Source organism: Sinocyclocheilus grahami, unplaced genomic scaffold (genome assembly GCF_001515645.1).
Source record: "Sinocyclocheilus grahami isolate Dianchi unplaced genomic scaffold, SAMN03320097.WGS_v1.1 scaffold741.1, whole genome shotgun sequence".
Classification (NCBI taxonomy): Eukaryota; Metazoa; Chordata; class Actinopteri; order Cypriniformes; family Cyprinidae; genus Sinocyclocheilus; species Sinocyclocheilus grahami.
Window position 1 is genome coordinate 117,056 of NW_015505920.1, and position 13,193 is coordinate 130,248.

Below are 13,193 nucleotides of genomic sequence, written 5' to 3' on the forward strand. Positions count from 1 at the left end.
TTTGTTTGTAAGTGTAATGTTTGGTCATTGGCTGAACTAGACAGTGGGAGGAGTGGACACCATTGACTCTCAATGGAGGAGTGTTGGAAGAGTGGGTGGTCTGTCTGTTGTGGTCTCTACCACACACACAAACTGGTGTCTCTTTATGAGATGGCCTGAAGGGGAGGTGTGGTTTAGAGCCATTTGTCCCTCTCGCTGTCAAACAAGAGAATGTCCACACTGACAGTCCCGTTCTTTGTGTGTGTGTGTGTGTGTGCAAGGCCCTGTGTGGCTTTTGACTGATAGATGAGGTGATGGGAGTTCAGATGAGGGAGGTGGCAGGAAATCAGTGTGAAAGAGCCTGTGTGTATGTGAGCAGCCTCAGATGGCTCCAACTGTCATTCTTATCATTTGGGTGTCAGGCTCTCCTTGCAAACGAGGAAGAGAGGGAGGGAATAATCATGACCAGTGTGAAACTGACAGGTTAAGAATGAATACAAAGATGTTCACAGTTCATCATCAATGGGCTGATGATCTTATTATTATTATTAATGAGGACAACACCAAATATGAAGTCAATTCTACTGCATGTAGAAAAAAAGTTATTAAAGGAGTTGTTCACCTATTATTTGTCACTGCCTTATTCCATCCCAAAATTGTATGCTTTTTTTGTTGTTTTTTTTTAAGTAAAAAAAAAAAAGATTTTGAAGATTCTTCTCAGAGATTTTTGCTCTATTGTGGCAGATCATGGGTGATCATGGCTGTTAAGCTACCAAAAAAAACTGAAAAATATGATAAATAAACCATAAAATTAGTCCCTATGACTCATGTTCTAATGTCATGCGATTTAAAATTTTTATTTTTGGTGAACGCTTACTTGTAAAAGTGGATTGAAGATTTGCTTAGTGTGTGTGTGTGTGTCAGAGATGCATTTTTTTTTTAAAACTGACAAGTGTGTTATCAGTCTGCAACGCTACCCCCTGCTATTTAATGAATGAAACCATATAAAGGGAAAAAAAAACGTATTACTGTATTAAATACAAATGTTTATTACAAATACATTTTCTATTTAATACAAATATTTATATAAAAAATCGAATGGCTTTTTTTATTTCTCTCTCTCTCTCTCTCTCTCTCTATATATCTATATATATATATATATATATATATATATATCTCTATATATATATTTGTGTGTCTGTGTGTATATGTATTCATTTTTTAAATATGCCGCAAATGCCTGATCAGAACTAATTGTTCCGGAGAGCTGTGTAATAAAAGCTCATGTTAAATGCTTGTATTTTGAGTTCTTCATTTTCATTCCGCAAACATTTCCCAAATTGTTTATTTAATCGCTCTTGTGTGTATGTTTGTGTGTACGCAGGGGCAAGTTTGCAGTAGTGAAGAAGTGTGTGGAGAAGACTACTGGCAAGGAGCACGCTGCGAAGTTCCTGAGGAAAAGGCGGAAGGGTCAGGACTGCCGAGGCGACATTCTTAATGAGATCGCGGTGCTGGAGTCAGCCAAGGCGAATCCCTATGTGGTGGCACTGCATGAGGTCTATGAGACCACCACAGAGATCATCCTTGTCTTAGAGTGGTAAGACACGCACTCACAGTTATGTAGTTACATTCCCTGACCGTGAAAGGTAAGCACAGTGTTTTATGATGACTTGGACATTGCGCACCATCATTTTGTTATTCCAAGTCACCAGGGCTTTTGAAGATTATAATTACAGGCACAGCGGGCAAATCAAAACAGGAATTTTTCATAATGCTGTTGTTTGAAAGCGTGTGTTTGGAGCTTGTTTGTCTGTACCTTTCCGGATGTTACCACAGACCACAGTTGAACTAGTTCTTCTTTTAACTGAGTGAGCTGAATGTTCCAATACATTAACCATAAAAAGAAATCAAAGAAACAAATTCTCAAGTGAGAATGTGGTGTTCTAGTGTTCGGTCCTCGTGAAAGGTCAAATCCGAACACTTCTCAAAAAGCACTGCAAAGTGACTGCATTTTTTCTGACCACGCTGCAACCTCGCCAAAATCATACCAACCCGGTTTACTTTGCCTTGCCATTTTCTGCTGAACTTCTCAAGAATCACTGAAAACGTTCAGCAGACCTGACTCAGACCTATGAGTTTTCATGAGTTTTATTTAAAGTATTGAAGACCTATATTCACTTCATTACTCATCTACATTTTGCATTAAATAAAAATCGCTCACCCTTAAGTTGTTCCAAATCCATATGGCTTTCATTGTGTAACACAAAATGAAGGGTTTTGATACTTTTGTCCTTTTTAAAGCTCAAAAGCTACAGTCTCCATTCATTGTAATTAAATGGAAAAGAGCAGCCAGGCCATTCTTTGAAATTTCTGAATTAAAAAAAGGTAAATGTAAAAATTTGAAATATTATGTACAAAAAGACGTGAAAAGGGTTTGGAACAACATGGGCTGTAAATGTTGACTTTTGTGAGTTATTCATTTAACACTTTGGTATTCACCACATATTTGAGAAAATTGCTTACTGTATATTTTCAGCTGAAGCATAATCACACACTTTTAGTTTTCCAGTAAAACTGAAGCTGATAACGTTTACTAATGATGAGGTAATGACAGGTCGTTAAGTTTAAATGCTTTTCGTAAGCTCTCTGTGTATCTATCATTTAAATCTCCCTGATTTTTTCCCCTTAATTTGTTAAAGGAATTAGTTTTTTTCCCCCTACTATCTGTGTTATTGCTGTGTAAATTCTGCATAATATCAACACATATTGTGTGTTGATCTGTGTAGAGAGGCAGGATGCTGACTGGTTGGATGACAGAGGTTTTGGGAATTGGTAGATTATATCTCTCAGTCTGAAAGGTAACATGCCACAAAAAAAAAGTCAAATAGTTGCTGCACACGGCTAAGCCACTTCCTCTGAAGAGACAGCTGTATGTCAATCTGTCACTTGTAAGCACGCACATCGGCATGTGTGAAGGCAACCTGTGGAGTAAGTTTACCTTATAAGGAATGTAACTCTTCTCGTTTTTCGTCAATTGTTGTGCAAGTTCAGTCACATCAGTTAAGGTCTGTGAGACTGAAGTCATGGTCTGGTCCGTTTGCACATAACATATATAGATATACAAGTCTTATTTATATTTTTATATGAATAAACTATCATATATTTCTAAATTTTTTGTATACTTTTACAAAAAATGGTGAGTTCAGCCCCACTCTTTTTCTTTTTTTTTTTTTTGCATGTTTGCATATTTCTGTGTCTGCTGTCGTGTTAGAACAGTCTGTCTGGTTTTGGTAAGGAACAATGCATCCAGTTCATTTTATTCTGGTTTTCTGTTGTTAGTTAAATCCTTAAACTTGATGTGGGCAGGTTTAGCAGTAAAAACCAGTTAAACCGAAGAGACACAGACAGAAAGAGACGCTTCAATTTCCATTTCCTGTGGCTTTTCTTCTAAAAGCAGAGCTGCGACGTACTCTCGTTTGCATGTGCAATGCATCACCACATCCTCTGTTGTCAGAAACAAACCGAGTTCTCGCATTTTTCTGCCATTTAAAGTTAAAACCCTAGCTATTGTAAGATTGAGAATAGAAAAGGTCATAATTACATTTACCAAACACACACAGACACCCCACGCAAATTTGTGGTGAAACACCAGCACCGACTATTACATAAACACACTAGCCACTTTTTCAAAAGCCACATGTACGTATGTTTGGTGTAAAATGAGATTATTTTAGGATGGTTTTGGGACTGGCTGGTAAATTTAAAATGGGTCAGATCAAGTAACGGGCCTAACTGTAGGGTAGAGAGAGTTTTCATCTTCTTAAAACTATTATTCATACTTTCAAGCAGTCTGCATTTACATTGAAGGATCTAATAGAGATTTTGGGGTGATCTCTTTTGTTTTGGGCTGTAAAAACACACTAGCAACCACTCACAACACCATAGCAGAATTTGACACAGACAAGGGATGTTCTTTGGAAAAAATTAATTGAGTGATTTGTTGAGTGATCCGTTTCATTCTTTAAACAAAATGAAAGCCCTCCCTTGCTCAGAGTTTGGCATTTATCTTTCTAGGAAAGCTTCTTCATAAGTCTTCATCATGCTTCTCTGTTTTCCTCATCTGCTTGATCAAACGCCCTCAGAAGTCTCTGAAATGGACCTTTCAATGGCTTTAAATCCTTTTGACTGATGCAGATGTACAGTGTCCAACTGCCTCTGGTTCAGCACACCGCTAATACCCCAAAATAAAGCTAGAGAGACGAGACATCTGGCACGTTTGAACTTTTTCACAGCTCTTTCTTTCTAAAACCGTTTTTGAGCAACTTGGAAAGTGAGTTTTTATAAGACTGAGCACACGGTTCATTTGCTGTCGGAATTTTGTGATCTTCTGAAACAGAATAATTACGTGCCAATACCAGAGGGACTGTAAATTAAGGGATTTTAAGGAATATCAATCTTAAAATCCCTTATTTTTTGGTGAATCTGATATTGGTACTAATAATTATATTGTTTTTATATTCCTGTTACAAAACTAATTGAGATTTCTCACTAGAGCTTTTGGTGTGGATCTGAATTTGTTTGTCGAGTTGGTTACCATTTGTTTGGTACGAAAGCAGTTTTGATGCAGTCCACAGTAGGTATGTTTACAAGCCGTCCTAAATTCGTGGAAGTGAATCGCGATTGATGACTAATGTGTTTCTCAGAGTTGCTGGTTTCTAGATAGATTGCCTTTGGAGAGCATTCTTCACATCTTTAGCAAGACTCTTTAAGTCCGAGTACTCACTCTCGTCTTTTCGTGAGAGGGGAAATGCACTCATGGTGGTCTTGGGTAGCGGATGAGCATATTTTTATCCTTGCTTTCTGTTCCAGAAAAAGTTTTTTTTGAGCGACAAAACTTGAAATTCCTCTGTCATTCGTCGTTCACCAGCGCAGCGGCATTTTGATCAGGTGAAATCAATAAAAATGGGACGTCAACGTCACCAGCCTGTAAGTGTGATTTATTTTACGCAATGGCAGCTCTTCTTCAGTTGATCATAAATCCGAGTTAGTCCATGGAACCACTTTATAGATTCTTCAGATTTTCTCTCACACGCACAATGAAACCAAAACATATTTTTCCATACATGAAAGGCTGTGAGGATTTGACCTTGCACATGTGTGAGCATTAACAGACCTCTTTGGGGTTTGTTTTGCTGCTGTTACTTTAGAAGACGGTCACTTCGGGGGAATTTGGAGTGGAGGGTTTTATTCCGTTAGGGTGAAGGGCTTGAGTTGTTGTGATATGTTTGATTAAAGGGGAGAAAGGGGTGTGAAAGGTTCCCAATATCCCAGTGTAATTCTTTATAAGCCTCTAGTTGCTCATCTGATAAGCGATACCCAAAATCCCGTATTTATACAGCTGGATTCAACTGTTACGTAACGCACACTACACACACCAATCCATACAGACTCTCCACTGTAGATGAAAAGCAAATACATGAGTGTCTATTGGATGGGGCTTATGTGTGCTGCCCGTAAGCCACTACACATGGCCCTGATTTTCACAATCTTTCATCGCCCCAAAGGAGTAACTGCTTGCAAATCCTCATGGTAACCCTCGCTACGGTTATGCAAGGATGAAATTCCCCATCCGTCGGTACCCAGAAGTCTCCTCTAATTTAATAATTAGCTGTCTTTTTGGAGAGGCCCAATTATAATTTTTAGAAATGAGTGCAAACACCTGGCGTAGAGTTCAAACGACTCCACACATGTGGGTGGTGTACGCATGTACTGTTGATTTCTTGGAAATTTTTACGAGTTCTTGTTTTATTGAGCTCATTATATGCTTGATATGGCTTAAATACTAATATCAGATGGGACAATGAGAAACACCTCACCCTCATCTCTGAAACTGTTATTCTTGGATGGTTGAGGGTGTGTTTGTGTCTCTTTGGGTGTCTCTAATCATAGATTTATTGAATGGGTTTTTTTCCCTTCTTTTTTGGCACAATAAAAAAAAAAAAGTATTACGTGAGAACGTAAATTGAGATCTAAATTGTAACCTTCTCTCTCTTTCTCTTTCAGTGCTGCCGGAGGTGAAATTTTTAACCAGTGTGTTGCTGATAACGACGAGGCCTTCACAGAGAAAGACGTCATCCGATTGGCCAGACAGATTCTGATGGGCGTGGCCTGTCTCCATCAAAACAACGTAGTTCATTTGGACCTTAAGGTGAGTGTACTGTTTGTATTTCCGTGTTCGTGTTCGTGCACATGTACGTCATGATGATTCAGCCAGAGTTCTGGAATGTCTCAAACATCTTTTTGACCATTCTTGGCAGTGTGGGATTGAATCAGAACAGGTTTGTTGTAACAAATATGCCAGAAAGTTACTTGAGGGCTAAAACGTCTCTGCTGCCCCTTTTTTCTCATCTAAGATGGGGTGTATGTGTGTGAATTCAAATGCATTAATGTCCACAGTAATTGATTAAATCGCTGTATTATGTCTGTGTATGTGGGCGTAACATAGAAAGTCTCATACAAAGAAACCCCTGTTCTGTTTTGGGCTATAGTACACCCTAGATTTATTTATTTATTCATTTTTTGGTGTAACAACATTGATTGCGTAACAACAAGAGGCATAGGTCAGCAAAAAAAGTTAGATAGCATTTGCAGAAATAATGGGATTGAATGACTTTTGATAGTGTGCTTAAGACCACTATTAACCAGACCTGTTTAAACGCACTCTGTTGTAATAACGCCAAGTGCTTCAATCTAATTTTAACATGATTAATTTAATCAGTTTTGTGCCTCGGGATGTTAGACTGAATGAAAGCGTTTGATTTTAGTGAACTTATTATTTGCATGCTTGAGGTGGAAACTGTTTGATAAATGGTTAATGGGGCACTAAAAGGGTACTTTTCACATGCAACTATTAAATTGTTAAAAAGTAAATGAAATTTTAGTACCAATACATTTTCTAAGTGTTTTTTTTATTTATTATTATTATTATTATTGGGGAAACAGGTTTTGCTCTGTAATTCAATGTTTCCTTTCTCTTACACCCGTAATGTCTCCTCCAGCCTCAGAACATCCTGTTGACGAGTGCCAAGCCACTGGGTGACATCCGTATTGTTGACTTCGGCTTATCTCGGCGGGTGGACAGTGTGTCAGAGTTACGGGAGATCCTGGGCACTCCCGAGTATGTGGGTGAGTCGGCCCTCTTTCATTTGCAAACCTCAAATCCTCCTGCGCACAGCATTACTGCTGCAAAAAACGGATATGTGAAGACTTGTCAGCTCAGTATAGTGAAGAGGAGGGGTAAAACAAAAGCTTGTTTAAGACTAATGAAACGTGACTATTGACTTGGTTGTGACTCCCTCAGTCATAGAAAATCTGCAGAAAAATCTGGCATAAAATGGTGAACATTTTCTAGCCTTACCTACATTTTATTATAATTTTTTTTATATCATTGATCGTTTTTGAACACTTTTGCATCACACTGCTGAGATCATTTAAAAAAATTGTTTTGTTTTTTTGTGCGCGTGCAACTGTGTTGTGAAGGGTAATGAGACGTTTGTTTCTCTCTTTCCTTCAGCTCCTGAGGTCCTGGACTATGAGCCCATCAGCACAGCTACTGACATGTGGTAAGTTGAACTCCTTTGAGTGTCCAGAGTCCAGACGTGTGTGTGTGTGTGTGTGTGTGTGTGTGTGTGTAAACCAGAGTTTGTAGTATTTGACACTCATATGAGGTGTTTTATAAAGGACATTTATCCTTGTGGCTACATCTGGATAACTGGGCCTATAAAAGCAGATGCAATTTGTATGATTCATTTCTGTAATCTAGTCATTCAATAAATGTGTCCGTGTTTATCTGCATGATAAAAAGTCAGCATGTGCAATCAGTTTACAACCCACTGAATATCCAGAATATTGTCTAGAAAGTTCACACACATTTTAATTGACGTAAAAGGTGGTTGTCACACTCATTGTCCTTTTTTCCCCCGTCTTTCATATTTTAACTTTTATTAGTGGAGCTCACTAAAACAATCACTATTACTTTTGTTCATGCTTAAAGATTTAGAATAAACCTCTAACCCCAAGTATGAGCAAAACTAATGATTCTTGCTGTAGTTTGAAGTTGCAATGTAACGGAAGTTGCAACAGATCTTTTCTTCTGTATTGTGATGTACCAACTGTAGGAAGTTATGAAATTAAGGAATAATTACAATTTTAAAAAAAATGGTAAAGAATAAAATAAATATATATGCACGATGAATTGTTCACACTTAGATCTATAACGTGTATTTAGAATATAGGGTTGTTTTCCATTTCATGCCGGCTTTAAGAATTAAACTTCGCAACCTGTATGACTTGTTAAGCATGTTTAAAGCCCAAGCTGGTTTCCTGGTCTTATCTGGTTTAAGCTGGTCTCCCAACCAAACCAGCAGAGAAAATGCCCATTTGTAATGTTTTTTTCTGCCGTACTGATCTGTGTTGATGCTTTTCCCCTACAGGAGCATTGGGGTTCTGATTTACGTGATGCTCACAGGAGAGTCACCTTTTCTGGGAGAAGAAAAGCAGGAGACCTTCCTGAATATCTCCCAGGTCAATGTGGACTACTCGCAGGATGTCTTTCAGGGCATCTCTGACCTCGCTGTGGATTTCATCCAGTCACTGCTCATCAAAAACCCCAGGTAGGGATAGTTGGTTGTTATTTGTAAGAGTGGATGTGAAATTACATTGTGACGCTCCAGTTTTGTTTAGGCAAACTTACATAACCTGCTTGATGGAGTGGCTTGAGTTGGCTCTGCTCCAGACATGCAATCTAACGCTTCAATCTCTCATTAAAATGTAATGGACCCCGGGTCTTGAATATACAGTGAAATGATCCTTGCAGTCTTACTTTTTTCCCCACATTCCTGGGCACTTTTGCTGCAACTGATGAATGGTGAAAGGCTTTTTGGGTCTGCTGGTGTAACAAATGGAAGTCCAGACCTGCCGTCGTCACTGCTGTATGGGAACTGATAGTAGCAGGGTCTCTGATCCAGAACTATAATCTGCACTCCATAAAACTTAATGCTTGTAGATCATCGCCACTGAAAAAGCAGGAGAGGAACAATGGTAGCTTAAAGCAATGTGGTAAAATCTGGGAACCTAAATGAGAGAATGTGAGAGTCTTTCATTTGGTGGAGAAACCAAATGCTGATGAGAACCATAGTGCATCATTGCACAAAAAAGCACACACTCATGACATTTTCTCACATTCCTTTCCCATAGGCCAATTTTGCGGTCTTTGCTCACTTAATGAGCAAAGTATGTATATATTTTATTATTGTTATTATTAGAAAATAATATAAATAGACCTGTATATATTTTATTAAACTTGTTTTTCTTTATACTTTTGCAGTATAATTTTGTTGCAGTATCATCATTTTGTGTGCCAATATGAGAATGTGACTTACCAACACTCTCAGTAGTGACCAGTTCTGATATGCATGTTGTACAATCTGATATAAAAGATGTTGCATAATATGCACATTTAACAAACAAACAAAAACAAAAAAAATCACAAAGTATGTTTGTCTTTGTCTCTCTCTCTCTCTCTAGAAAACGAGCAACAGTGGAACAGTGTTTGACTCATCCCTGGTTAAGGATCGACTCTCATCAACACACTGTGGATGCCCCTCTAGATGAGCAAGAAGCCAGCCAATCCGAATCGGAGCCTGAAAGTCCTGTCCCCTCCCCAGAACTTGTCATCATGCCTTCATATCCCACCTGGCCAGGCCAGGGGGAGCTGAAGACGGGTTGGGACACTTTCAGTTTCACAGAACCATTCCCACCTCGTCCCGAGATACAACAAGAACTAATCTGTTAAGCAACGGACATGATTGCCCAATCAGAGGGCCTCTGTGTTAATGACCTGCCAGACTGGTGTGGCCTACTTTGGACTGGACAGCGGCGGTCTACTCGGGTGTTTGCAGTACCTTTTTTATGTGCGTGTGAAGTCTTTGTGTCGTCTTGTGTGGGATACGTAGCCGTCCTGGTTTGTGAATGCGAGTTGACTTCCCTTATGACCACAGAGGTGTGCGCGTGTGTCTACAACAGATTAATAAAGCATTCTTAAGCTCTTGGTCAAGGTTCTTAACTCAACGCACCACAATGGATTGTTTATACTTTTAGAGTGGATTGAACCTTCTCTGCTGTCTGTACTTGGTCCAAAACTCAAGTCAGAGTCTCCCCAGGAAGTGCCTGCTGCATTGTAGGAAGGAAATGGAACGCTCTGATAAATTGACTGATGTTGTATTCATCATTGCGCTTCACTGGACCAACGCATTATAAAATATTCTGAAGAACTGACACTGCTTCTTTCCTCAAACAGTAGATTTGACATCATTCTGCTTCTTTAGAAGTGGCACCTGCATTTTAATGAACATTCACAGAGACTACTTTTGTTCTAGCACTTTCGGTGGGAATAAATTTGTACTAAATCTCCCAACAAGCACATTTAAGTAGTTCAACATGGTCATTCATACCCACAAGCCACTGTTTGTTTGATTTCTCTCACCGTTTCTGTACCACTTTTTTCCTTTTCTTATTCATAACAAGTTTGCTATAATTGCACAAATGTCTTGTACCGTTGTTGTTGTTTTCAAGAGGTATTTTTGCCTTTTTGTAATATATTCTGTATGTTATTTTTTGTGTCTGGTAAGGCATCATTGGTATCGAGAGGTACATTTTCCAAGTCGTCCGTGATGGAGTGGGGCTTATGACTGAGGGCCGCTCAAAGTCTTCTGGGATTTGAGCATTTCAGACAGTTGTGGGAGATGTTTGCATTTTCAGAAGAACAGAGTACAACAAAACAAAAGGCTTTGATAATTGTATATTTTTTTATTTTAAAAAAAGAATGTAAAAAAAGTATTTTTCTACAGTTGTGGTATTTTAAGATTAATATGAGAAAATAAATTGTAATATTAGTTTTTTTTTTTTTTTACCAGTTGTGCTTATAAAAGTTTGCACTTGCGTCCAGTTGGACTACTTATGTATTATTGGCATGCCTGGCAAGATATTGAAGAAAATAAATGATAATTTTGTATTAAACTTATGAAGAATCTTGTTTGTTTACCTTCTTATAGGTTCTAATTAAAGCAATAAGCCCCAAGAAGCCGTGGTTTACAGTGAATTTATAACCCTAAAACCCCCTTAGCTGCTATAAATTCACTGTAAACCACGGCTTCACGGGGCTTATTGCTTTTATAAAACGGTTATTCCATAGATGTATTAAGGTTTCACAAAATAAAACGGAGCAAATAAAGTGTAATGATATTAATAAAAACAGTATTCTTCCACAAAACAATCTAGTTCCTCAGAAACAGTTGTGGTTGCAATAAAGTGGTTGCCAAGCAACACACAAAGTTAACAAAGGTGTGTGTTTGTAGAGTCATTTACTACAGCTTTGAACGTGGCTCAACCAATCAGAATCCAGGACCGGAATTCTCTGTTTTATAAATAAATGTTTAAAAGTTTGACAAGGCTGCATTTATTTGATCAAAAATGCAATAAAAAGTTAGTATTGTGAAATATTACAATTTAATGTCACTTTTTTTTTTTCAATACATATTAAAAATTTTATTTATTCCTGTGACTGTAAAGCTGAATTTACAGTATCATCACTTCAGTCTTCAGTGTCTCATGATCCTTCAGAAATCATTCTAATGTGCTGATTTGCTGCTCAAGACACATTTCTCATCAATGTTGAAAAGCAATGTTCTGCTTAATATTTTTATGGAAACCATTATACATTATGGTTGAACATGGTTCAGAAGAACAGCATTTAATTGAGATTTTTGTGATGTAAATTTCTTTACTGTGTATATATAGATATCCATAAACCAGCCATAACAAAAATAATTAATATTGTAATGTAGTGAAACAATTTCCAAAATTTGTTTTAATATTTAGAAACATAAATGATAAAATCTTGGTAGACTACAAAAGAAAGTGTGCAAAAGGATCTTTTGTTGGACTAAGGTATCAAGTTTCCACATTCCAACCATCAAGGTTATAGGGAAATATGAAATATTGCTCCTCTTTGCAGTTTTCCTAACCATGTGAGACTGAGGTAACCTCTTGAAATGACAGAGAGGAAAATCCATCATTTTCTTTGAAAGGTGAGATTCTCTTTGCCAGTGTTCCCTCAGAACAGTAGTGTTTTCTACATTTGGATGCCAAGCTTACTATCACTAGTCATGAACTCTTACCCTGAAGCATCTGGCATGCTTTAACCAACTGTGGGACAATGAAATAATGTAAAGGGTAAATATTATATCAATTTTTATTTGAGTAAAGATCTATCTTCAATCTTCCAAGATGTTCCGAGAGAAAACTTGTTCTTCCTGACAGATAGAAAATGAATTCACTCTTATGTATATCTTTCAGTCAAAAGCAACTGGACGCTTTGGAAGTGAAAAAGGTGACACATCTTACCAGACCTTTCCCTACTAATGAAAGAAAGTTGTTTTAGATAGCAATTTTTAGCACAATAATGTGTGCCTTTACTCTGAATTTTTAAACACACAAGCAGGAAATGCCATGTGTTTAAGAAAAGAACATGTTCCTGCGTTCCTCCACACACACACACACACACACACACACACACAGGTTGAACAACATTGATGTCTGCCAATAATTGTTTTAATGTGCTTTTCCTCTGCATGTTAGCATTCTTCCTGCACACACACACACACACACACACTCCCACCCTGGTCTCTGGAGTTCCCGTTTCTCAGGGTCACATGGAACTGGTAACATCATGTTTATAACTGACCATTAAAAACACTCCCAAACCTTGAATAGACCTACCTCATGAATTATTCAAATACAACAGCCAATGGGAGGTCTCCAGCAGCAGACCTTTTCAATATTTATATTTTTGCATTAGAAGTTATATTGGGTGCAGTTTGGGTGTAGCATGTGTAGATGAATCATATACTGCCTTTGCTTAAAATCATCTTAAAATCTAATTTTAGTGGTGATATGCAACAAGTTGAATTAAAACATATAAGGCCAAAGTCATTCGGTTCACATTTGAGAAGGATTTCATACGCAGGTGTCTTCATGATTGGAAAGATGAAGTTCTCAGGAGATTTCACTAAGAGACCACAAGAATTCACTTAATGGGCTACGTATTACACATTTTTATTTCTATGTGGTATGTATTTATTTATTTTTATTATTAT

General features: G+C 37.8%; 1 protein-coding gene across 1 annotated transcript in view; it reads left to right on the top strand.

Moving 5' to 3' along the window:
* stk17al (serine/threonine kinase 17a like) overlaps nucleotides 1–11,055 on the top strand; it is a 16,330-nt gene extending 5,275 nt beyond the window's left edge. Inside the window, exons 3-8 of the mRNA XM_016245013.1 lie at nucleotides 1,364–1,576; nucleotides 6,043–6,187; nucleotides 7,038–7,164; nucleotides 7,553–7,601; nucleotides 8,472–8,651; nucleotides 9,565–11,055. Coding sequence (XP_016100499.1) covers nucleotides 1,364–1,576; nucleotides 6,043–6,187; nucleotides 7,038–7,164; nucleotides 7,553–7,601; nucleotides 8,472–8,651; nucleotides 9,565–9,832 — 982 coding nt within the window. The 3' untranslated portion in view covers nucleotides 9,833–11,055. The remainder of the gene's footprint in view (nucleotides 1–1,363; nucleotides 1,577–6,042; nucleotides 6,188–7,037; nucleotides 7,165–7,552; nucleotides 7,602–8,471; nucleotides 8,652–9,564) is intronic.
* The last annotated feature ends 2,138 nt before the right edge of the window (nucleotides 11,056–13,193 follow it).